General features: G+C 42.3%; 1 protein-coding gene across 1 annotated transcript in view; it reads left to right on the top strand.

Annotated features, from left to right (window-relative positions):
• The first annotated feature begins 3,887 nt into the window (after positions 1-3,887).
• Positions 3,888-26,774, top strand: part of Tes (testin LIM domain protein) — a 38,376-nt gene continuing 15,489 nt past the window's right edge. The window contains exons 1-2 of the mRNA XM_021164774.2: positions 3,888-4,015; positions 23,828-23,913. Of these exons, the coding sequence (XP_021020433.1) occupies positions 3,989-4,015; positions 23,828-23,913 (113 nt within the window). The 5' untranslated portion in view covers positions 3,888-3,988. The remainder of the gene's footprint in view (positions 4,016-23,827; positions 23,914-26,774) is intronic.

The raw sequence follows: 26,774 nt of genomic DNA, 5'->3' as shown, positions 1-26,774 counted from the left end.
CAGTTGTAGGAGGAAAAGCACCAAGTCTGGTGTAGGGAAAGCAGTGAAATGAGGGTCTCTGTGTCCCCAGAGAGGAGCAGCGCTTTTGATTTCTGGGGTTATGTAGTGCCTGTGTCTTCTCCCAGATACATTTTAGCTGTTGAGTTTTGCAGAACACTTGTCTCCTGATCATATATTGACATCTTGTTATTAATTTATCAAACTAGCCCACCTAGGTTTCTGTTACTTGCAATCAAAAGGGGCTTAATTACAACACCAGGTTTAGTTAGACGAAACCCCAGCATGGGAGGGTGGTAGGTGGGTATACATCCCACCACTAGCTGAGGAGCTGCTGGCATCCAACAGCTTCTGGGAGAGGGGCATTCAATTTTCTTTAAGGATGTTGATCCTTGGTCGGTTTACCACAGGCCAGAGCTCGATTCCGGAGACTAGCTGGAAAGCCCAAATCAGACTCTATGGAGAGGGCTGGCAGTGACAGTAATAGGAAGGGTCGAAGAAAGAAGCATGGATATTTAATATTTTTAATACATTACATGAGCGTTTTGAACTATTAACAAAAATATTGTTAAACAGCACTTATTAATCTTCAGCCAGGGAATATTCTTTTTTTTCTTTAAAAAAAATTATTTATTATATATAAGTACACTGTAGCTGTCTTCAGACACACCAGAAGAGGGCGCCAGATCTCATTATGGATGGTTGTGAGCCACCATGTGGTTGCTAGGATTTGAACTCAGGACCTTTGGGAGAGCAGTCAGTGCTCTTACCCGCTAAGCCATCTCTCCAGCCCAGGGAATATTCTTCTGAGAAGTTTTGGGAAACACTTATACTACCCCCTTCCCTGACCTTGCTTCTACTCCCTCTCTCTTTAGAATGTCATTGTTCCTGCAGGTCTACCTCTCTCTGTGTAAACAGCATCTATACACAACTTAAGAGCAAACAAAACTCCCTAGGCCTGTCTACATTGCTCAGTGTCCGTGACAGCCCAGAGGTCCAGGGAGGGCTCAATCACTTCACTGATCATAGATTGTAATTAGATTACCCACTGCCTATTTTTAAGTGCAAAAAATTACATATTATTATTGTAATACATATCGGTCTACATAAAGACCTTTTTAGTGTGTTTGTGTAAAATCTAGTATATTTGCTTATTTTTCTAAGAATAAAGACACTCAAAACAAAACACGTCTCTCTTTGATTGATTTCTCCTCTGCCAGAGAAGGTCATGTGTTTGGCTGATTTTCCACGAGTTTTGGGGTGGAGCCAAGTTAAACATTAACCACAGAACTCCAGTAGGCACAAAAGAAGCTCCAATTCTTAGGTAGTATGTGCCCCACAATTCACCAACCATGCACTCTCCAAAAGTATCAATGACTTCTGCTAAGTGCACCTCACACCCGATCCTTCTCTCTTATTTCAGGCTGTGGCTAACCGTTCCTCCCCAAAGTTCCTTTCTTTGATACATGGCTTTGATTCTTTCACCCTGGTCTTCTCTCCTCCTTTGACTGGCTTTTCAGTTCCCTTCTGTGCTGGTCCTGTTCAGCCTGGCTTACTGGTTGTCATTCAGATCTTCTAGTTTAACATCTAAGCTGTTCTTGATGCCACTCATGACTTTTGATTACTCCAGGTGGGAAGCTAACTTCCCCATGTCACCATTCCAACATAGGCCTAACCTCTAAATGTGTTTCAACATCCCAGTTTCAAGTCCAATATATTCAAAACCATACCTTTTACCTGTCCATGTCTGCAGTGACAAATGCACAGCTATATAAAACTCTGCCCTGTCCCATAGATTCCTTTTCCCCCTAAATCTACCAGAGATGATCACGCCAGAAATGCCTGCATCTGTCTACTCATCTACCATTGACTCCAGTCATCAAACCGGGCACGTTCTAGCTCCTGACACCTCTGCTGTCTAACACTTAACCACTTGATAAAAGATTTCGGTCCAGTTCTCCTAACATTGATCTACCCTGTTTCAATTTCTATAAATTATCCACAAATGGTTGGCAATAATCTATAATTGGCAAGATGGAAACTCCAGTTAGAAACCACTGAATTCCAATATTGGGAAGGCTTGCAAGGAAGAAAAGGAGGAAGACAAAATTTGATGGAAAAACAAAACAAAACACACAAAAACTCAAACACTAACACTTCCATATCATTTTTCTTGGTGTCATCTTTTCTCTTTCACAAACAAAGGGCCATGTCACAACATTTGCTTTGTGGCTATTTTAGACAGATTTCCTGGACATCTTTCTGTTAAGCTTTCTGGAAAAGCAGAAATGTTACCAGATCTCATCAGAGTGCATTAACACCTACACCAGGCAGACTCTGTAGACGCAAGTCTGTTGGGTGATTTGGGAAAATGCCTTAGAATACTTTATTCCAATTTAATGTAAAGCAAAAATTATAACAAGCTATTTTGATCATTGTTAACTGGATACTGAAAACATACATATGTTAAACCAATGCTCTGTTAAGCAGTATTAACAAGTTATCAAGTACAACAGTATATAAAGTGTTGGCTAAAGTGTATTTTGAAGTGATTTAGTTACCAAATTTCCAGGCGTAAAATGAAACAACATCTCAACCCAAGTATCTGCATTATATGGAGATTTTATTTTTAATATCACATGTATATAGAGAAAAACATATATACATATACATATGTAGATGCTGGACTAGGAGGTCACCAGATACCTAGCCATTAACATTTTCTGTGTAGTAGGAACTGAAGAAAATTACTTCGGGCTAGAGAGATGGTTCCGTTGTTAAAAGCTCGTGCTGCTCTTGCAGAGGACTTGATTTCAGTTCCCATCCCCCAAGGCAGGAGCCTCACAGCTGCCTGGAACTCCAACCTCAGAAGATTGTGAACCTCCTCTCAAAAGTAGGCATGCTCACACATAGATGCATAATTACCCCCCCCCCCCCCACGCTTACGTGCCTAAGTCAAAATGCTCAGTTCCACATCCCGGAAAATTTACTGGGACTCAAGCTCTGTTCCCAATATGTTGTATCTGAGAGGTGCCTGTACTTCGGGGCCTAGAGATCCTTGCAAGATGTGTGAAGTAAATTAATCCCTAGGGTCCTCCACGCCCCGACAATCCAAGATGAGGTACTTTACTGCAATAGCTATTGAAAGAAAAGATAGATTGGGTTCTCGGTGGCCCAGGCTTCTGTAAGACCGCAGTTTGAAACTAGACTTCATGAGAAGCAAGAGCAGCTCGCCTTTTCTCCACTTAGTAGGTCCAAAAAGGGAACCCTGTTTACCAAACAAGGACACCACTTACTTCTGCAGTAGTTGCTGTGAGCCTCACGTTGTTTTTTAGTGTTGAGTGCTCACACAACAAAGTAGTGGTAGTCTTGATGGGCATCAACGATGTGAGAGAAGCTTCCTTGGCAGTGCACAGGACTCTGGAGAAAGCATGGGAGAAATGGACATCTCCACCATTCAGTAGTAAAACCAGGGCCCGTGCTTATCTCTGGGATGCCCAAGGAGCTCCATGACTTCTTTTTGTCTCCGAAATCAGCCAAGAAGTTGGTACTGGGAGGATCACTCACTCCTCTTGGCCTGCTTGAAAAGTCCTCAGACACACATGGACAACCACCGAAATGTAAAGGTATGGGTCTGCTCTTCAGCTGGAGGAAAGGCTGGCCCCACAGTGGTCCAGTGGGTGCAAGGCTTTGAAGAAACTAAGTCGGTGCGCCCAGGGAACTCCGCAGGGCCCCGCCCCTCGCGGCCCCGCCCCTCACCTTGCTAGCCGCACGCTCTGGCTGCGAAGGTGCGTGCGGCGCGCGCTGATTGGCCGCTACCCGGCGCTGCCCCGCTGCCATTGGCTGCCAGGGCCTCTTTGTTCCAGGTCCCAGCCGCTGGCGAACCGGGCTGCGGAAGTTCGAGGGCGCAGGCTGAGTAGCAGCGGCAGCGGCGCCGGACTTCCCGCAGCGGAGATCGCGGACGCGGGACTGAGCCCCTCCGACGCCCAGTATGGACCTGGAAACCAAAATGAAGAAGGTGAGTGGGGCGGGCGACGGGCGTGGTCGCCTCACCTGAGTGCCGGAGCTGGTCCCGGTTCTGGGACCACGCCCGGTGGGTGCGGCTGGAGGATGACTCCCCGGACCCCGATCCCTTGGGTGACTGTCGCTGCGGAGCGGGACCCTGCGACTCGCTGTCTCCGCGCCTAAAACTTTTAGGAAAACCTTTCGGCCACGCTTTCCCCCAAGCCCCGGGTGAAGTCTTAGGCGAGGTGGTGACTGACACTGCTTCCTGCCTGGGGAAGCAGCGCTCTGGGGAGCCTGTGTGATTCAGTGATGTGGTTTTGACATCCTCCTCCCCTGCAGTCTGGCTGCCCCAGGCGCTCTAAAGTGGCTGCTGACTGGTGACACTTCCTTCACACCCGCGCCTGCTGATAACTTCTGAAGTGATGACTTTTCGGGGAGTGTGTGTGTTTCACTTATGGCTTGAGTGCCAAAACACTGTCTCCTCCTTGCGGAGTTAGTTCTCGAAAGAAAATGCCATTTGGCAGCCAGCCGCAAACAGCGGTCATTGCAGGTGCTCAGCCGCCCCGCCTGCGGAGCACCCTCATGGCTGCTCCTGGTGTCCAGGCTATAAAGGCCCTACCTGAGGAGCTCCGAGATTAGGTCTCTCAGGTCGCCTGGGAGAAAGAGGTGGGGACCAGACTATGACTCAAAAGAATGCTGACGTCACATTCTATTGTAACTTTCGACCTTAAAGGTCTTGTTCTCGGGAATTGCGCCTGTTTTCTTTCAAGTGAATTTAAGTTAGTTGGTCATTTATCAAATAAGGAAGGAAGTTGTGCACAACCAGAAAGACAAGTTGAGGAAACTTTCTTCTCGGCTTTGCACTTGCACGTTCATCTTCTAAAAGGGAATTTCTATTTTGTGCCAGAATTGAAGGTTTCAAATCGTATGCAAATATATGGTATGAGGTTTAGGAAGCTGTTGACAAATAAAAATTTGAACCTAGGAAACAGTTCCTTGGTCTCTTCTTATTGAAATCAACACTCAGAAGGGAAAGGAAGAACAGGAAATAGAAGATTCTTTCTAGTCTCTTCCTGTTTGATATTTATTCCTTTAACATGTTTTTTGGTTACCTGTGCTTGCCACTTAGAAAACAGCTGATGTGCTGTGTAGTCTTCTGTTGATGAACACACACTGAACTTACTGAGTTTTTATATAAGAACTTTTTTAGGCATTTGTCCCAAATGATAGGTTGTCTTTGCTTGGAAATGCTGTCCTTGAAGGGAGGGAGGGATGAATAAGCAAATGAGAGGATTGTTAAGATAATGACGCTATTATGCAGGATACTATCTTGGTGGATGTATCTTACTCGTACGGTTGTCTAACGGCACGGAATGTAGGATAACAAAAGTGAACTGTAATGTGGAATCTGAACTTGGGAAACAGGGATAAGCCGGTGTGTCTCCTAAATGACCGCCTCCGAACCATGGTGTTGTAGATCCTGAGGGGGCAGGCTGGGCATGTGTTGTCAAAGACCATGGGGGGAGCTTCATGCCTCTGCTCAGTTTTGCTGTGAACCATTTTTTTTTAAAAGTTCTCTAATCAAAATAAAACACAATCTTTGAGACAATAATTTCCAGAGAAAAGTCCAAACTTAAGAATTGGGCACTCGGGGGTGGGGGGGATAGGGGGTGCAGAGGCAGTCGGATTTCTGAGTTCGAGGCCAGCCTGGTCTACAAAGTGAGTTCCAGGACAGCCAGGGCTATACAGAGAAACCCTGTCTCGGAAAAAAACAAACAACAACAACAAAGAATTAAGTGGTTTTCAAGGGTTAAAAAATGTGCAGATATTTACAAGCAGTTTTCTGAAGTCTTGTTTATAATGAATAAATCCTTTCAAATGTGGCATAGCAATTCTCCTCCATTACACCTTTATTTTAAAAGGATATCTTTTTTAACCAAGTGCCTTTACCGTATCTGTAAGCTTATAGCTTTCCATCCCACCTCAAGAAAAAGATTTCAGAAATTTAAAGAACATGCAATACTGTTAATAAATCCTTATTTTATGACACTGTCACTTCTGGTGATTCTCAGAAGGGTCCTTTATCAGTAAATGGTTAAGAAACCCAACAGCGACACATCTGACACCAGTCATGTTCTTCATTTACCTTCCTAAGCTATTTTTTCAGTGAGTTGTATACAAAGTTCCCTAGTACAAGGTAGTGTGAAGACTCTGGGAGCACATTAAACCATAGTCTCAAAAGAAATACGTATTTAGGGATTGTTTTACTTATAAGTTGCTTTCTAACACACTTAAAGAAATATTCCAAGACTTTCTGACTCACCTCCAAGGCTTTTTCCCCTGGATTTCGAATCTAAATAGTTTCAGATCTTCTTAAGGACAAAGCCATGATTTGAATGTACAGTTGAAAGCAAAGGCAGTGTGGAGATGGAAATATAGATGCATTTAAATAAAAATCAGTTTGACTTGTAGCTTGGGATATGTGGTATTTCCCCCTTCCAAAGCCCTTACATTGTATTGTTGATTTCAGAAGAACTTTTTCCCAGGCAGATGGAAAATATTATTTATTTTTCATTAACATGTCCTGTGAAAAGAATTAAAGAGGGCAGTCTTTACCTTCCAGTGGCCTAGGTGGGCTTTACTATTGTAAGAGTTTTTGGTTGATAAAGGGAGAGATTTCTCCATGAACTTGCCCTTGGGTTGATTTGCAGTTACACGCCATTATCGCCATTATCACAGGCACACTGGGTTTCAGAATTGCTGTTTTTCTGTATTTTGTTTTGTTTGAGGTAAGTGAGCTGTTGCTAGGATGTGGAAGCTAGTTTGCCTACACAGAGTTTTGTTTCAACCATATTTTAGAGAAGAATTTGACTTTTATGTTCCTACCGGATCCTTTGAAGCACTCAGATGGACCCTGTCCCTGTATCTTGCACCCCTTTTACTTTGTGTAAGTAAAAAATCTGCATCTGATTGCAGAAATAAACAATGACTGAGAGGTAGAAGCAGCCTCATTTTTGTGGTGAGTGGGAAATCATGGCCCATCAACAGCTGTTTTCCCTCAGAGCTGCTCTCTCTGAGAAAATCAAATTTATTCTTCAAAATATACCGGGAGAAAGACTCCAGTGACTTCCATTGTACTGCTGCGAATTGCTGCAGGGCTTTCGTTTTAATGTATTAGTTTAAGAATCTATGCTAACATCTTACGTATTTTTCTTGAACTTCTTGGTTTCTTTAACTTTACTTAGGAAGAATGAGATGCATCTTAAACAGGTCCCTCTCTGCCATTCAGATTTGTTTAAAAACCCTAAATTATTACCCCAGAATGGATAGGAAGTCCAAGTGAGTGGCCTTGGAAAAGCTTCAAAACTACAGAGATTATTGCATTAGATAGAGAAAGAGCCTTTTCTTATAGGTAGTCCCTTAATTAAGTGGGGAAACAAAAACAAAACAAAGCCGGGCGTGGTGGCGCACGCCTTTAATCCCAGCACTCGGGAGGCAGAGGCAGGCGGATTTCTGAGTTCGAGGCCAGCCTGGTCTACAAAGTGAGTTCCAGGACAGCCAGGGCTATACAGAGAAACCCTGTCTTGAAAAACCAAAAAAAAAAAAAAAAAAAAAAAAAAAAAACAAAACAAAAAAACAAAGCAAGTAGATGAAAATCTGGATCCTCAAATCTAGTTAGGATCTCGGCATGAATCCTTCCTTGATGTAGAAATTGTTGATGCAAAAAAACTACAACTCTCATCTTGGAAAAAAAGAAAAAGAAAGGAAGAAGGAAGGGAGGGAGGGAGGGAGGGAGGGAGGGCTGGTGTATTCTGAAGCCATTTTGAGTGACCAGGACCCAGGAACACAGATTTAAGTTACCTTGCATTCCACGTTCTAACGTGGAGGCAATTTCATGACATCTTCTAATTTTATAGAACAAACAAGTCATAACTCAAGGCAAACTTAAAATACATCAGAGATGCAGTTGCATCAAGATGGGGGGAAGTTTTCTGTAGGCCCCAGATGCAAGATGCTATCTGATGACATTCTTAGCTTTTGAGGCTCTGTGAGATAATGGTCTTCTAAGTTGATAGATTCCAAAAGGCTTCAGTCTATAAGGTGTCAGATCACACTCAGATGGGCAGGGAATGGCTGTTGCAGAGGGCTAGGACTAGCCCAATATAAGGTAATTAACTCCTGGGCCTTCATTCTGCCTCTTCCAATCTTCCCATAGTACTAAAATTCCAATCAGTCAGTCACTCTGCAAACACAGCTTGTTTCCAGGAGTTTTGGTTCACAACACACTGGAAACACATTTTCTTCAAGAGTCACTGATACACACTGGAGGGAAGGGGGGCTTAGTTTTTGAGGTAGATGCTTTGATTCAGAAGAAAGGAAAGTAGCTCATAGCTAACTCCCAGTTTCTTTTCCTGCTGCTGTGGTAAACTACCCTGACAGAAATAACTGAAGAAGAAAGCTCCTAGCTCCAGAATAAAGTGCACCATGGTGGGGAAGACGAGATGTTCAGAGCTTGGTGGAACTGCTCATGGCAAATCTATGATGATGATGCACAGCCATGAGTATACACTGCTCTTCAGCTCCTTTTTTCCATTTCTACAGTCTAGGATACAAGCATAGGGAGATGGTGCTACCTTCCCTTCTTAATTAAACCAGATAAAGATGCTCAGAGGCCTATCTCCTAGGTGATTTTAAGATCCCGTCAAGCTGACAGTGAACAGGGATAGTCACAACTATGCACTCCATCCTAAATAACATTGTGTTGTGTTCGTGTTTCAAGTTCACTACTAAATCATATCACCTACAACTCTCTACACTACTAATCTTATAAACCCATTCTTCAAGGTCTGTCCTATTGTAACTTATGTACCCTCTTCTAGGAAATCTCCCATGTTCCTGCCTACAAGAAAAACAACTGATTCTAAATTCTCAAAGCATGTTTCTTTACCTCTTAAGATAGTCAATTTGTAGATAACAGATACATTTATAGCTTTACCATTTTACCCAGATATTAAGCTTGAGAGATAAATTCATATTTTATAATACTTGATAATTTTGGTTCTTGTTCAGAACTGTCCTCTGAGGGCCATAGTGTCGTTTTTTGATGAGGAAGAAACCCCAGTTCAGATTACTTAATCTGAAATTGAAGAGCCTTACGATGAACTTGAACCATCATCCTTAGAATTCATCTTCCTATTATCACACAGTCTACCTTTGGAGTCTTTTATCACCCAGCTTATTTATTATGCTGAAGTAACTATGTCATGCAAATAAAGTATGACACATTTGTACTTGATTATTTAAAGAAATTATATTTGAAGAAGTGGTTTCTCTACCAGTAAATTTCCCATCTTACCCTGCTGGGTTTGGTATGCTTTTTGTATGTCTACATTTAAAGTTGCCAGGTAGAAGTCTACAAAAGCAAAAGGCTCATGACAAGACATTCCTGGGAGACTTTTACAGGCAAAGAAACTCCAATAGCATCATCCCTCACCATATCTTCTAGGATTCCTTCAACTTCTCAGTTTGTGTTGGAAGCCGAAGAATAATTCTCTCTTGTCCGTATTCAATGTGGTCCTGAGCAATAGTGAATACGGACAATACGGTTGGGCTTTCTCCTCTAGGATGTCAGCCATAGCATCTGCAGAGGTCCCCATGAGCTTGGGAAGTTCTCTACCTTCTGAGCTTCATATTTACTAGAAGTCTTCCCATTTTGTGAGTAGGAAAAGCATTTTCCAATGGCAGATGCTCCAAGTGTTACTGGCATAGTAGACCAGACAGCTAACGCAGAGAAGAAAACAAAACAAAGGAAAACACGAGAGACCCTTCTGTTGAGGAAGCTATTACAGTTCATTTCCCTCCTGCTTACAACAGCTTTGGTTCAGAAGCAGTGAGAAACACCAAAATGATAGCTGTCTCTTGAGTTTGTTATGGAAATACTCAGAGTAGATTTAATATTAGGGGCCACCACTGTATGGAAAAGGGTTACTTAGTAGGGTTTTCTTGGGGCTACACTGTATGTTCTTTCTCTGAAAATTAGAATAGTGCTTGGCTCCCTGATGCAATTTGAATTCAAGTTCTTTGTACAAACCAAAGTATACACTGTGCTTAGAAAGCAGGAAAAGTCAATAAACATGCTGGACATGTCTATGTCTGGAAAGATTAACTATGTATGGGACTTTCTCCTTTATTTTTAATTAGCATATCTTTTACATCATACTAGGCATTAGTATATCTAAATCAATCTACTATTTTTTAAAATTATGTTGACCACCTTGGATCTCAATTTTGATGCTTGGATCTCAATTTGATAAGTTCAGAAAAACTCAATAGGTAAAAGAGATTATTATTTCTAAGGTTCAAAAGCCCACGGCCTGGCTATGAAAAGTCATTGCCAACAGTCTACCAAGTAGAGTACTCCATGGTAGTTAAAAATCACATATGCACGTGCACACAGGAAGTGGTATGGTGTGTAACTGTCCTATATATCAGTGAATTCCTCAAGGAAACTGACATGGGACAAATGAGCGTACATGGGAAGCCTTACTTTATTTGGTATATGGAGAAATGAGAAACAAGAACACTCACTGTTTTAAGCATCATGTCTCAAATAAGATTTCTCTCTTAAAATGTTTTTTTTTTAAATACATATGAAGGGTTGGTGCAGACTGTGGTACTATAGGACTGAACAAATAAGACACAGATTTTATACTCATGAAATGTAATAGAACAAGAATAAATAAAATTAAATGACAGATGACAACCAGTAGGGCTAGGGTTACAACCTCCTATGCAGCCTTTAAAAGTTAGCAGTGTCCTGGATCTCTAACACAGTGGGAAGTTTGGGTGTTGAGTCTTGGGCATCACTACTAATCTTGCCAACTTTGGACTTCTTGTTTTCTTTATCTTAACGATTGGCCACTGGGGGAGAACTTGGTAAAGCAGTTTTCTAGCCTGGAGTGTGGAAATACCCGTAGTGAAGTGAAGCAGTAGTCCTTACATCCTTTCACTTCTGAAGTAGCCACATTCAGTCTTCTTGATGGCAAATGCCCTGTGAGGAGAGTCAATCTTGGAATCCTGTTTGGTGTGCTCAGGAAGTTTTGTTTGTAAACTACTGCCACGGTAGCTAATACGATTTTTAAAAAGTCTATTAGATTATTAATGCGCAAGGCATATAGGAAACAATTTCTTTTTTATAAGATGGTGAAACAGTCAGAGAAATTATATGAATTGTGATTAAGGAAACTTAAAAAAAAAAAACCCCATAGAAATACTAAACAAGACTAATCAAATGAAAAACCAGTTGCAAATCAGCCTTTCCAAGATTTTAAAGAAAAGCCATGCCACTGTTCTTGGTGTAAGTAAACAGTGAAACCAACCGTATGCTAGAGACTGAAATGTAAAGATTAAGTTTGTCAGCAACCCAACTACAGCCTTTGGCTCACGTATAAAACAGCTACCTCTAATTTTTATTTTCTGAGTGTGCAATCCACTTAAGTTCCTGTTTAAATAACTGCCTAGAATAATAAAGGGCACATGAAATCATAATGCTTGCTGCTTTTATGTGGCTCCCAAGGTAAAAGAGATACTTCACCATCTTAAGTTTCTCTGATCCTACCCCAGTCTGAGTGAGGTTTGACCAGGCTTGGGCAAGGCTTCAGGGTGGGGAGGGTTTGCTGGGAAGCCAGCCCAGGGGGGGACTGGAGGGATCCTGGCTGCTCAGTGACAGAAAGGATGGATGAAGCACTTGACTCATCCTCAAGCCAGGAGTGATTCAGCTTTGTGTTTATCTTAAAAACTATAAAAAGGAGTTTCCAGGAGTTTATTGCATAGCTTCTTATCTGGACAGTGGCAAGCTGAGCCGGGAATACTGGGCTGGAAGCCCCACGTGCTTTCTTGGGTGGAGAGTCAGTAATAAGGCAAAGCCACAGGAACTTTTTTTGTTTTTTCTCTTTTCTTTGTCTGATGATAAAGTGATATTGTATTTCCCTGAGAATAAAGAGACTGTGTGTTCCATTGCAGAACGGTCAGGCAGATGTTAAGGTAGACTTTTGGTTTTATATGGACACATCATCATGATAGCCTGCTCGAATGAGTCACGGTGGTAGAGGGTGTGTGTTTTTCTTTTATATCGTTCTGGCCTCTAGTAAAAGTAACTGGGACTCCTCATAAAGTTATGCTCTGTTTTACATAGAGGATATTTAAAGTGGTTTACATTTAAGATGATAGACTCTAGACTGGGTTTTCATCCACATCCCTGTTGAGTTTATATAGTCTAGAATACTAAGGTGTAAGCACTGGGAAAGAAAAAAAAAAGGGGATCTGGAATGGGGGGAAGCAAGACAAACATGTAAATTTACCACAGTGCTGGCTAGGCTGGAATGAATATAATAATATTTCTTTGATCTGGTAAGGAACAATATTTTAAGAAAAGTCTATCATGGTCTGACTTTCTAAAAACAACAAAACTGAGTTACTAAAATAAAAACACACTTAGCTGTTTTAAAAACAACATTGTTAAAGACTGTCTAACCTCAATAGGAGAAGATCTGCCTAGTCCTACCAAAAGACATGCCAAGGTGGATTGATCCATGGGAGGCCTCCCCTGCTCTGGAAGAGAAAGGGAGAAGGGGTTGGGGGAGGACAGGAGGTAAGAGGGAGAGGAAGGAGGGCAGCTGTGGTTAGGATGTAAAGTAAATAAATTAATTAATGGGAAAAAGTTGTTAAAGGCAAAGATATAAGATTGTTTACGTGCTTAATGGCTCCTGTAGTTTGTGTCAGAATGGACTGGTGAGCCATGGTGTGCCAACTGCCTCATTTTGAAGAGCCCTGCAATCATGGGACTGCAAACAACCTTAATTGAGTCCCTGGACAAAAGTAATTAGCTTCCACTGGGTAGGCTGGGAGTATTCTATTGAGGAAACAAGTCCTAGACGACAAACAGAATTTCATTAGGTAAAGAAGGCATTTCATGGAAAGACTAAGTAGCATGGAGCAAAGGTGCCGGGCAGGAAAAGTCAGTAAGTGCGCCCTTGCTTGGAGTGCACACTGACCCTTCAAACATCACCTCGAGGGCGTGGAAGCTGCAGCAATTTGTGATTTTCCCAGGGTCAGGTTTTAATTGAGGGTATGTGAGGATGAGCTGCAGCATCCTAGCCCACTGCTGTGGGTCTCTTTGTCTCTTTGCTCTAACATTGATTCACATTTGGTAAGTTGTTTCCATCTGCTGGTTAAAAAAAAGAGGGCACTCCACATGGGTCTTGGCTGGACTTGGCTTACAGCTGTGGCTTGGGGTCACCCTGCCACTAAACTTTTGTCTTCATTATATCTCCAGTCAACTAAGGGTCCGTTTGCTCTTTAAAGGCTGATAGGCAACGTAGACTTAGATTTCAGCAGCTCTGAGCTGGGTTGTTAGGATCTACAACCTACAATCTTAATCTTCATTGTAAGAGCTCTGTCAGGGGTCATGCTATGCCACACACCAAACAGCTAGTAAGCCAGTAAAGAGCATACCAGTGGCTTTCTAGAACTTTCCTAGTGGCTAAGACCTGAAGCCCTTCTATTTGGCTTTTCACAACCCTTCATCTTTGTAGCCAAAGCTCTCTGCAGCTCTTCTTAGGCTAAGTTCTTCTCAGTTTTTGCCCCCTGCTTATTGTTAACTCTTGAGCCGAGCCGATCTCAAATTCTTGGATATGCCTAGGGCCAAAAGCTTGTCCAGTTGTCCATGTAGTGCTTTATACCTGTAGTGAAGACCATAGTAGACTACCAAGCACTCTCAATGAGGTTTTACTAAGGACTGGGCTGCAGCATTAGTGTATAATGTCAAGAGTTCTCCTGGATCATTCATGGACCACTGCAAGGGAAGGAAGAAGGGCGGGCAAATTCTGCACACACACTGTCATGGGTGGTCTAGTTGCTTCTCCCAGTAGAATGGATGGAAGATGTGTTCTGAGCAGGGTCATCTGAAGCTTTCACAACAGAATCAAAGACTCCTGAAGTGAAGGTGCAGTTGGAGAAGCAGGCGTGACAGTTGCCATAGTCCATGTAATTGAAACAACAGGTATCTTTGCATTGCTGGGTTTAATTTCTCTGTGCCATCAGATCAGTCTTAAAGAGAAGCCATGAGAGTGTGTGTTTGTATATGTGTCTAGGTTTGTTTGGTTTGGTTTGGTTTGGTTTGGTTTGTGTTTTGAGTCAGGGTGTCCCTCTACTAGGCTAAAACTCACTACACACCACAAACTGGCCTTGAATTCAGGGCAGTCCACATTTAGCCTTCTAAGTTCTAGGATTTCACATATGAACCACTTTGCTTAATATTTTTAAGATAGGATATTATGTAGCCCATGCTGGCCTTGACTTTTCTATGTCACCAATGATGACCCTGAACACCTATGATTCTCTTGCCTTTTCCTTGCATATATCAGGATCACAGATTACCTCTACCATGCCATGTTTAACTTTTAAAGAAGTTACACCTGTTATGACACTAGTTCAGGGAAACTCCCATGGGTCTGAATGAGAGTTGAGTAGCTAAACTATTGCCTGAACATGGTGGGGCTACCATTGTGGTTGCCCTACATAGCTCTGTAGGCTTCCTTCAGCATCAGTAAGCTTACTCACAGTACAGGCAGGCTCTGGAACAATGGAAAGCACAGTGCTACCTCCCAAGGTGGCCTTCACCTCTATCCCTCCTGGGTTACCTCCTTTCTGTACCCAGCATCACTGTGATCAGAGGTATGAAAATAGTCTGACAGCTGTCAGTCAAGTGCCCATTAAGCAACTGAACTGCCTGAGTCCAACAGCCTTACTCATAATGAGGAAGAATATCATGGCATACTTAACAAAGATCTTACATAAAATTAAATCTTCTTTTTCAGTGAACTTTATCTAACAATCTCTAACTTTTGGCTAAATTTCCTTAAAGAGGGCTGGCACCTTCTGATCTGCCACCCAGATCAGCCGGTACCTGTAGCAAATGGTTGGAACAATAAAGGCCAAGCAAGAACACCGTTAAGCCTTCCTTATGCGAAGGCAGCTGCATGTTCATGCTCCAAATGAAGGGAGAAAGAGGTGTAGGCAAGCAGTGGTAGGTGGTGGCAGTGACGCATCTTTAATTCAACATTGGAATGGCATTCTAATGTGTACCGTAGTGGGAGTACAGACTTGAGAGTTCATTTCTGAAAATGTTTCCTGTGTTGAGAATCTACACTGCAGTAGTATCCCAGGCAAGTACTGAGCACTGCTTCAAATCAGATAGTCTTTGGGTCTTCTAGAAGGCTGTGACCTTTGCAGTCTGTCTTTCTTGATTTTTCAGAGGTCCCGTTTTTAATCCAGTCAGTGTTCTGCTAATTTTGAGACATAGATCTTTCCAAATTCCTCTCAGCCAGTCTATGTTCCTTCCATGTTGCGTGAAGAAATGTAGAACTGCATGAGATTTTTTGAAGGTAGGCTACAAAGTGTGTCCTATTAAATATTACAACAAATTCAGAGTTTGTTACAGAAGTGTTCAGGCCATAGTGCAAGTGTTAAAATATGTCAGTGTTAATAGGATACAAGTGTCCAAAAAGAAATAAACTCAAATGTAAGGGAAGGGGAGACAAAACATATTTACTCCAACTCCACATTCTTTAGATGCCAAAAACAAGGCAATAGAATTGTTATTTCGTGTGATTCTAAGAACCAGATGAATTCAGTGAGAGGGCATTGACCACTGCCATACTCTTCTGTAACACAGAGGTTTAAGGGAAGCAATACAGAGCTTAGTGTTTCCACATGCACATTTCAATTCCAGCTTTGATACTTGCTTGTTGATTTGGACAGGTTTCCCCCCCCCCCCTTTGGTTTTGATAAACTAATCTGTGAGATGCCGATAGTGCTCTTGTAATTGCTGACTTTTTTTTTTTTTAATTCTCTGTTAAGGATGCTTAGGTGACTCTTAGCACTAATAAATACATGTCCAGAGACCCAGAATTGTATCAGGATTTTTAATGTATCTTGAAGTTTGTTCTTGGTGCTCACTTCCTCTAGGTGCATAACTGATAAAGTTACTGAACCCTTTAAAGTTTAGAGTCTAAACGTTACCATATCCCCATCCTCAACCGAGACTGCCAGTAGACAGAGAGTAAGAGTATAATTGAAACTAACGTTTTAACGCACCATGTCTGTAGCCTCCACATAGAAAACAAATAATTATCATCGATACCACCATCATCAAAAAATCAGTGTACAGGGAAGTAAACGATGCAGAGATCATCACACCATTTACTAAGCACCTGATGGCATCATCAAGAATTTCGCAACGACATACTTCAGCAAATTATTGCTAGCTGGTGCTTTGCTGGACACAAAGAAATACTTCTTTACAGCCTAGTAACCCAGAATGTGCTACATTCCTGGATTTAATTATTTTCCTTTTCAAAGCTGGGCTAGGTTCTCATCATGAACTACTGATTAGAGAGTGTCATGGATCAGGGTCGGGGATTGGTGTACGTCTCTTTACTGGTTAATTACAAGAATTCCATAACTCTTTGCAGTCCTTCCCAAGAAAAATGCAGTCCATTTTCCTCCCCTTTGTCTGTACTGCTGTTATTTCCTTGGTCCAATTTGAGGTATTGAATGGGCTAGTGTCAGCTCCAGGCTTGGGCTTCAACAGACCTTGCTTGTCTCTCTCTGCTTCCTTGGAGCTCTGATCCTATTTTGGGAAGTAGCCAGGCCAGCCTGGAGGGAAAGAGAGGCCACAGAAACAGATGAGAGATCTCAGCAGGAGCTCCCCTGAACCATTCACCCTGAAGTGAACAGAAGCATGGCTGGCTGCTGGTCCAGCTAGCTGACCCCAGTTCATACCATTGTTGAAGTATGAAAGGACAGAATAAACAACTGTCTTTACCGGTGGACTTGTAGGTTTTTAAGCACCAAATAATGGCTGGGATAGTCTTATCTCCCTCCTGTAGTCAGAGGTATGGAAGGAGTCATGGTGGTGACTTTCTTCAACTCTGAATTACGTATACAGTCTAATATTCTGTGAACAGGGAAGAGTCAAAAAGAGTGGAGCATAGCTTCCGGGCGTGGAAATGGCCCCTCTAATCACTTAACTTTAATTTCTTTTTTGTTCCAGCAAGGTAAAGAGAGATGGAATTAGCATGCAACTGAAATTTGATAGTAGCTATAAGTAGAGTGTATATGCATGCTTGGAAAGTGACCGGATGTTCCTGAACCATTAAGCAAATGTGAATGCTGGCCCTGTGTCTTCTTTCATGGAGAACTTCTCCTGTAATAGGAAGTCTGTAAATACAGAATACAGTGAACCAAACCCTCCTCTCCTTCCTTTTCCTCTCCAGCTTGGCTCCCTCCCCACCACCGAGCCATGCTCCTAAGGACTTCTCTAACCCAGCAAGTTAGATCTAAATCCGTTAAGGCACACCATATAAATGCATTTGGTTTTGATTTGTTTTGTTGTCCAGATCTCGGGGTGATGTGGGAAGTCGGGGTATTAGTAAATTTGCAAAAACAGGGACCCAGCTGGCAGTACTCTGCACTCCTGGTTAAGTTCTCTGACTGTGCCTTGGGAACTGATTTTTATTTTGCATGTCCCCCTCCCCCACCTTCTCCTTTGGGCCTTACCCCCAGGTTATCTTAAATTTCCCCGCTTCTTTCTCAGTTTCCTCTACAGCTATCTCAGCCATTACTGCAAGCCTCTCATTTTTCTTTTTGGTGAAAACATGCCTATACTTTGCTGCTTCCTACACACGCTCCAATTAGACAGGTGGGCAACAAGGGTCAGTCAATCACTGTGCAGTAACCTTCCCCTGCTCTCACTAACACAATATAACGAGGGCACTCCTGAGGAAAGGGTGCTCCAGACCTCGCAGATGTCAAGAACAATAGCACTATTCAAATCCTGGGGTACAGCATCTTCATAAGCTCTTCAGTGTGCTTCTGTCCAAGTGACCCCTCTTGTAGCCAGCCGTGGAGGAAGTGACAGACACAAGACCAAGTTAGGAGTGTTCGCTGCAATCCACATTCTTTCCAGGCACTCCCACAGATACCTTTTGGACTCCGGTTCTGAAAATCCCTTTTATAGCTAATAAAGAGGGGTTTGCAGGGCGTGTTGCCTAAAAGCATGTCATTGCAGAGTCCTTCCGTGGAACTAGCCTTAACTAAGACGTGATTTCAGCAACAATTATGTCCCTAATACTATCTGTGATTAAATTGGCTTTTGAATCCTGGATTAATACTCTGTGTGTGTGTGTGTGTGTGTGTGTGTGTGTGTGTGTGTGTGTGAGTGTGTGTATACACACACAATATTATATAATGTGAATATAAACAAAGAGTGCTTGGTCATTAGTACGCCCTAATTTTAGCCATGTAGTAACATGAGGTCCTGTGTCTATTTCTTCATTCTTGATCCCAGCTCCAGGTAGATTTCTGTAAGAAAGCTTATATGGACCCTTATACAAAACCTTTCCTACTTTGTGTGTGTTTTCGTAAATGAAAACCTGGTTTGTTATAGACTTCTAGAGATATTCTGATAAATATATCTCTGGAAATTTTCTGCCAATCAGGCCTGGCATTGTATATACTATTTTGTAAACTGGTTTGTAACTGTATATGTACATGTATGTATAATTCGGTATGCTCGATTATTTCTTGAGAAAGAGAATGGGGTTTGGGGGATTTAAAAGAAGGCATTCTCTATCCTGAGTTTGGGAAGACTTTCCTGGTCCTGAGAGAGTGAACAACCAACATATTGAGAAGGAAATTATTTACAGGGAAGGAACAAAGGTCTGCTTAAGTGTGGGATTTGAGGGAAGAGATTTGATAGAAAAGAAAAACATGAAAAATGAAAGCAAGGTGCCAGTAATCCCTGCTTGTGCCCATATTTACAGCACATCTCCTGCGTCACAAATCATTTTGTCATTTCAGTGGAACTATGGACACCAAACGAGGTGATTTATGGGAAACCTTTCGAGCTGTGCCTGGCAGTACAGATGCTTGCTGCTGTTCCCACTACAATCCCTTGTAGGCCCATTCCTGTGAAAGTAGTGGACGTTTTGGGGGACAGGATACTATGGTAAAGATCATTCGATCTTTATGTTAAATGTGTTAATCCTTGTAGTACCGCTAGGATTTCAGGTCAGCAGCTCACAGTCACTGTCAACAGTGCAGTTAAGCACAAAATAATGAGATTTCTACCAAGACTTGTGGGAATCATGGAAAAACTAGGGAATAAAGAAAGCTTATCAAAGTATTAGACAGTAGGATTGGGGCTGTAGACTGGGGAGAGAGAGAGAGATTTGGACAGATGGGGAAAAGGAATGCAGACTCAGGCAAGGGCAGAGCTCTTGGAGGACACAGCTCCAGGAGGAGGAAAGGGAGAAATGAGGCAGTGGCAGGTTTTAAAGTAACTTCTCTGACATTGGAGAAAAGAGGACTTCATTTTCTCACTGAAAACATCCGATGCAAGGAACACTGCAATTGCCTGGAGGGTGAATTAATTTTTGAAATAGCAAGGTCACATATGGAGGGAGCTATCAGAATGTTACTACGTTACCATGAGGAGAGATTTAGCAAAGACACTGGATGCCGATGAGCGAGCAACCTGGAGTGTTTAGAACTTGGCACACGGTAAGCATACTACCACCCAAATCGAGAAGACTTCAGGCCCTCAGTGAGGTAACTAGGCAAATAGGCCCATCCATCTTGTTAGTCTTTCTCTCATGTATTTTGATGCGTGAGAAAGGAAAATTTGATATTCTGAAAAAGTCAAACTAGAGATTTTATTAATCATAAATCCTAATAACAATTAGTTATTTCGTTCCCTCACCTGAGAAAGGTGGCAAGGTATATAAAAGGTGAAGGATGTCTCTCTTCCTGTTTTAGGTCAGTATCTGCCTTAACTTACCCTCTCCCTGTTTGGGGGAAGCATATGTATTTTGGTAGAGATCTGGAAGCAGGCAGTGTTCCAAACGATTGCAGCACCTTAAGACCTTGTGTCCGAGACGGGTCAAGATTTAGTGATTGGAAGGGGGTGGGGCTTCACAGAAAGTACTCAGTTTCTCCAAGATCTAATCCCTGAGAAGCATTGTTTAGGAATGTGATTCATTTGTATATGTATATGTATATGAATATGTATATGTATATATACACACATACATATATATAACATCTGTATATACTACAATATATTTGTTTGTATATGTACCTTTATATCCAATATGTGTGTAAATATATGCACATACAGGAGAGAATACAGCATATTTTGTATCTCCTATCCCAGGACGCTTCATTCCATGGTGATTAACAGTCTGAATAACACTTGCTTATTTAGAAACCGAGTACCAGTCTTGCTCCACAGGGAAACTTGGTTATAAGGCTCGCATGATCTCACCCTGAACATTTTATAATATCTTCCAGATCCAAATTGTCTCCAGATCAACCCAGAGCATGTTTGAAATACCAGATGTTTTATACCCCTTCCTCTTTCCCCCCTTTTCTCTTTCAAGTGTATAACACGCAATCTCTCTGCTCTGGATCAAGAGGGTCACCTGAAATGTTGCCAACATATCTGGTTTCTTGACGTGATTATGGAGAAATTGGTGCCACTTTCATTTCTAACTCTAAAATAAATAGAGAGAAGCAGGGGGTTGGAGACTCGGGTCATGGAAATGTAAGCTAAGTTTCTGGAGCCTATAGTTATGGTTATTTAATGTCTTGTGTGTGTCTAGTATTTCAAGATAACTATTGTGGAGGAGCTTTTATTCTTTCAGAGAACCTTGATAGGTATTCAAAGCCTAGCTATGATTTCTCCGAATATAGTCAATCCCGAGACCTGTTGTTTTCTTGGACAATAAAGGAGAAAAAAATCAATCTGTCCTATCCTTCTATTGACACTGGCCAGAATGTGTTGCTAAAATTATATAAAGGAGGCAGCTTCAGAGCTTGTGAGCTTATGAAAACCATGTGTTTTTAAGGCTCCACTGTTGATTCTGCAGAGAATATGATCACACAGTGCTGGTGAGATAGAGATGCATGACAGAACTGAGCTGTGCCAGTCACAGCTGGACTTGCTCATGTCCTATACATACTTTTCAGACTGAGGTGATGGTGGCTTGCAGGAGCTGAGCATACACTGCCTTTCTCAGATGATCATTTCATGCCTAGCAGTTTAGCTTGGACATGTTGCTAAGTGGCTAACTGAAGATAAAGTTACCCAGCATATGATTTGCAATCATAATTTTAGAATTTCAAAAAAGTTGGAGTCAATCCGATTCAATTCTTTCCTTATCTAGACAAAACTCAGAGGACAAAAATGACTTCAATAATCATTGGATGTGGCTGGTGACACTGTGGGTCCAGACCACAGTTTTCTTGACTCTTCTTCAATGGTCTTTCTTTGTTTGCACAGTTCTCAGTTTTGTTATTTCTTTAATAACAATACAATTCTCATCATTTTCTTACATTGCTATTACACATAAGCACACAAATGGAAGTGGTCATGAATCCAAGGGTCTGGATTTCATTGTCTAACCAGCCAGGTTGCCTTAGCTGTCAAGGACCTAACAGCTAGGCATCCCTCTTCACTCTTCCACCCCATCCTACATAGCCTGGAAGGCATCCTGAGTATCACTATCTAACATCATCTCTAGTTCTCCTCACAGAGAGCTGGGCACAAACTAGCCTGTGAGACCTGGGTGACCAAACATAGGACTCATCTCTTTTGTTAAAAAGAAGACTGTGCTCAATTGGCAGTTGTCTGTGCTGAGGGCAAAGAAAGGGAAGACATGTGGAGAGGATTCTGGGTCTCATATATTCCAGGGACTCCTGAACGTGGCATAAACTGGAGAGAGACATTGCTGCAACTATTAGAACAAATGGGGCTCATGAATTGAAATTCAAAAGACTTGGGGCAGCCCACGTCCTCTGGCACTGAGCCTTTAAAAGTCTGGAATGGACCTTAAACAGCTCAGGGGTGGGTGGTTTGGGCTCTACAAAATAGAATTGGTAAATTATCCTTCATTCAACTTCTGAGAGGGAGGCTGACACTCCCAGAAGCCTCAGGAGGAACAAATCAGAAGAAAGTTGATTTATTCTTGTAGAGCTATGTCCTTTCTAGACAATGTTATTATATCAAGTTTAGAATTGCATTCCAGATTGTAACTCAGTCTGGATGCAGGTACATCTGCAGAACAAGGAATGAGAGTGTGGATCACAAAGCTCTTAGAGATTTGTGTTTGTAGTAATTGAGGTTGCAAATTCTTACCCAATCATGGGGCATAAGATAAGAAATCCTTACTTGGGTGTCAGTGATGCTTAAGAATCGTAGACCAACATGTAGATAAAAATCATTTCTGTCATAGTCAGACTAATTCATTGCCAGCCGGAATCTGCCTCATGGCTTCGGTTGCTAGCAATGATTCTGAAAACTAGGTGTTGTTTTTCTGGGTATTGTTTTTGATTAAGACTTCTTCAGGGCATAGTGTATACTGCTGTGACCTCTCTCTCCCTTATACCTCCCTCTCCCATTAGGGACATTGTTGCTGCCTTCTCTAAGTCTGGGCACCCAGAAAAGATGAAATTATGTGTGTTTGGACAAACCCAGACAAACCCAGATATGTGAGCACACGTATCTTAATGTTCACGTTTGTCTGAAGATCTGTCTTGTGTTGGTGACCACATTGTTGTGAGTTCATGCGTGCAGCTTCCCTGTTACATCTAGAAGGTACTATCTAGCAGCAGGCATCTGGTCCTCTGGCTTTTACAATTCCACCCCTGCCATATTGTAGGTGTGTCATTGGGCTTGAGTATACCATAGCCAGCTGTTCTATGCATTTTGTCCAGATGTGGGTTCCAATAATAGTTTCCATCTACTGCAAAGAGACACTTCTCAGCTGAGGAGTAAGAGACACTCTTCTTATAGATGGGTGTAAGAACATGTATTTAGACTGCATGTATTTAGTCTACTGCTTTAGGAACATGGCAGCAGTTAAGTTCTCCTTTAGTGTCTATGACCTCTTAGCTGTAGATAATTGTTTGGTTTTCAGTACTAGGCTGAAATCTCTATGGGGTGGGTCTAAAGTCCAAGTAGACTGAGGTTGGTTACCCCTCAAATAAAAGTACCAATCTTGCACCATCGTGAGTATCTTGCCAGGGTAGTCAGTGTAACATCTAGATTTACAGCTGAAGAAGCCCGCCGATTGCTTTTCTCCCTTGTCAGCCCTCATAACCCATCTGGGTACCATGAAGCTAGCCCTCAGGAAGGAAGCTTCCAGCTAAGTTCCAGAATGTACTGACATTTTTATACTGAGCAAATTCTGAAAACTGTCTGGGTTTCATTAAGTCGTAAAGAACAGAGGGAAAGAGCGCCGCTTCCTTAGTGTTTTCTGAGGTTTTGTACGATTTAAATGGTATGATACTTTTCCTGGTATTCAACAAATACTGTCATTCCTAAACTCTGTCATACATTTGTTTGCGTCTCAGTCTCTGCCCTCTGTGTCTCCCCTGTACTTGCATTAACAGCACATAAGGGGCAAAGCCATGAATCCATGAATTTTGTGACTTTCAGTATTTGTAGTCTTCTATAAAGTTGTATTTTGCTTCTCTTCCTTTCATGATAAAAGCAATGAGAATATAAAGAATGCTATATTTGTTCTCAAAGCTTCTGTTTACATGCCTGGGTCAGAGTTGGCTAAACAATGTGAAACTCATAAAAGATTTGTTTGAGAGTTACATCAACAAGAGCGTTAAGTGGAATTCAAGGTGTGATTTATTGAATTTTTAAAAATTTAAAAAATTTATAATAGATTCCCTTTGTTCTTCCCATTAACAGATGGGCTTAGGTCATGAGCAAGGATTTGGAGCCCCCTGTCTAAAATGCAAAGAGAACTGTGAAGGATTTGAACTACACTTCTGGAGGTGAGCTCTTGAAACCTAATGAGGCCTTCCCCGCTCGGGCAGGGCCCCTGGGCAGTGTCCTCGCCCTCTCTGACAAGTTCTTGGGCACAGCTCCTTAGCCAGGGAATGAAAAGCGAGCTGTTCTGTGTTCACATCATGAAGTGGGTTTACTGATAACCATATGCAGAGTTGGTTGACTTCTTTGCTGTCTTCCAGATTTCCTGGGATGCCCCAAATACAGAATATGCCTTTCTGAATGGCAGAGGAGTTTATGGTAACCCTTCCGCACTGTCAATTAGCTTGTTATTAACAATGCACTCCTCGTGGCTCACACCTAGTATTGCAGTGCAGTCAGCACGCACGCTCCGTTGCGCGTCCATATCCTCGGTGCCAAGAAACGATACGATGTTTAATTATTAAAAAAAAATCTCAGAAGGATTTTTATCACTGAGAAGCTTTGAGGACCTTTGTTGCTAATCTTTGAATGAAATGCATGTATCTGAAAGACAGAAGATAATGAACCCTAAAAATCTAAAAAAGCAAACCAACTCTTTCAAATAACATAAACGTTCTTCCACATGTCTACTGGAAGGTATAGTCAGGATAGTATTGTTAAAATAAAAAATAGGCCGGGCGTGGTGGCGCACGCCTTTAATCCCAGCACTCGGAAAGCAGAAGCAGGTGGATTTCTGAGTTCGAGGCCAGCCTGGTCTACAACGTGAGTTTCAGGACAGCCAGGGCTGCACAGAGAAACCCTGTCTCCTCCTCCTCCTCTTCTCCTCCTCTTCCTCCTCTCCTCTTCTTCCTCCTCTTCTTCCTCTTCCTCCTCCTCTCCCTCCTCCTCCTCCTCCTCCTCCTCCTCCTCCTCCTCCTCCTCCAGACTGTATATAGTGTCTAATACATGATAAATTCTGTGACCCGTTGGTATGTTGCATTGTTTGGGGAAGGAGGACAGAGGTTTGCTTTACATTCTCTGTTTATTGAGTGCATGAATGAGGAACCCAAAGATACCAGGGTGACCATTTCACCTCTTCCCTTCACCACTTTTCCTTTGTGGCTACCAGATGACTTTTCAGAGGGCCACACCGCCCCCTGCTGGGCATAGTGTTTTCAAGCTTAAAATAATCCTTACAGCTATGTAATTTCCCAAACTGCTCAGGAGATTTTTTTAAAAACTCACTCCTAAGAGAGGTGCTTTCGCTGTGAACCAGGTGAGTTTAGAGTGACTTGTTGGTCTGCAGATTGTTCCGCTATCGTCTGATCGTCTCAAATTTTTGAACGGTTGTCAAGGCTTGAAAACCCTTTCTTAGTTTTATCAAACAGGCTGTTTTGATAAACTGGTCATAGTCTTAGGGTCCAAGAGTTATAAATACTAGAGGTTGGCATCCAGCCTAGCTGGGGTTTGTATGGTCTCTCCATATATTTTTTAGAAATGTTGTAATCTTCCTGGCAGGGGTCCAAACACATTTCTCCAGTACAGTTTCTTGTCATTCTCCAACTTCCATAACTGGAAGACCAGAGGCAGGTGTCTTTGACCTCTGAATACAGTTAGTTTTTCAGGAGTTTTTAAAACACATTAGGGCTGGAGAGATGGCTCAGTGGTTAAGAGCACCGATTGCTCTTCTGAAGGTTGTGAGTTCAAATCCCAGCAACCATATAATGGCTCACAACTATCTGTAATGAGATCTGATGCCCTTCTCTGGGGTGTCTGAAGACAGCCTCAGTGTACGTGCAATAAATAAATCTTTTTAAAAACACGTTAAAAGTATTTATTTATTCATTTTTATTTTATGTGTGTGTTGCCCGCATGGATGCCTGCAGACCACATGTGTCGCTGGCACCCTCAGAAGTCAGAAGAGGAGTAGGGTCCCGTGGAACGGAGGTTACAACAATTGCTAACATCCATGTGGATGCCGGGAACTGAACCTTCATCCTTTGGAAGAGCAGCAACTGCGCTTAACCGCGTAGCCACTGAACTGTCTCTCTAGCCTCCTTTTGTAGTAGTCATAGAAACAAATTCTAGATCAGTGGTCCCCGAGTGCAAACAGATGTCATCTGCAAACCAGAGCCATGGGGTCCCCACTCCATCTTCACAGTGAACCTGGACATTTAAGGACCCAGTCCATACCATCCTCACAGTCACAGAGGGTGTTTTGAAGTGGTTTGATAGGTGCTGTTGTGTGCACCGTGGACCTATTCCTTTCATGACATTCTTTAGCCTCTGTTGGCAGACCTCACTATGTGGCCTCTGCCTGTTTATCCAGCCTTTCTCACTCCCCTGAGCATCATTTACTCCCAACTACATGTTCCATGTTAATTCTCCCAAATCCTGTGAATGCTTTGCCGAGTATGTGCATGCTTGGAGAGATATGGTCAGCCAGACTGCTGTGGGTAGAGGAGTATGGATGCAGAGAGGTGAATGTGGAGGCTCAGACCTTGTCACAACAGCTCTGGGAAACTAAAAATAAATCTTTGCACTTGTCGAGGTTTGGAGCGAAACTCCCAGCTCTGCTCAGCAAACCTCATTCAAATAGCAAAACTTGAAAAATGTTATAATGACTTGTTTGTGCCAGTGGATTTCTATTAAGTATAATTTATGAACCACTTCCATCGGCCGCACATGTGGTGGGGTTTCTGTTTCTGGGTAACCACTTACAACAAACTCAGTGGGTGAAAAGACCACATGTTCATGACCTGAGCCTCCATTCTTTCACTTTACAAGGTGGGGAGGGAGAAGGACAGTATGACCAATTCTCTTCTTGGCATCTCCAAAGGCCACTATCACAGTGTTGCTGTGTGTTTTACCTAATTGCTCCTTCCTGCTGTTTGTAGAATCTGATTTTTGTTGTTGTTGGGCAGCTGAGATCCCTGGTTCCGAGATG

Source organism: Mus caroli, unplaced genomic scaffold (assembly GCF_978045245.1).
Source record: "Mus caroli unplaced genomic scaffold, Mus_caroli_1 scaffold_7, whole genome shotgun sequence".
In the NCBI taxonomy this organism is placed as follows: domain Eukaryota; kingdom Metazoa; phylum Chordata; class Mammalia; order Rodentia; family Muridae; genus Mus; species Mus caroli.
The sequence above is the reverse complement of the archived record's forward strand: the minus strand, read 5'-3'. Positions and strand labels throughout refer to the sequence as shown.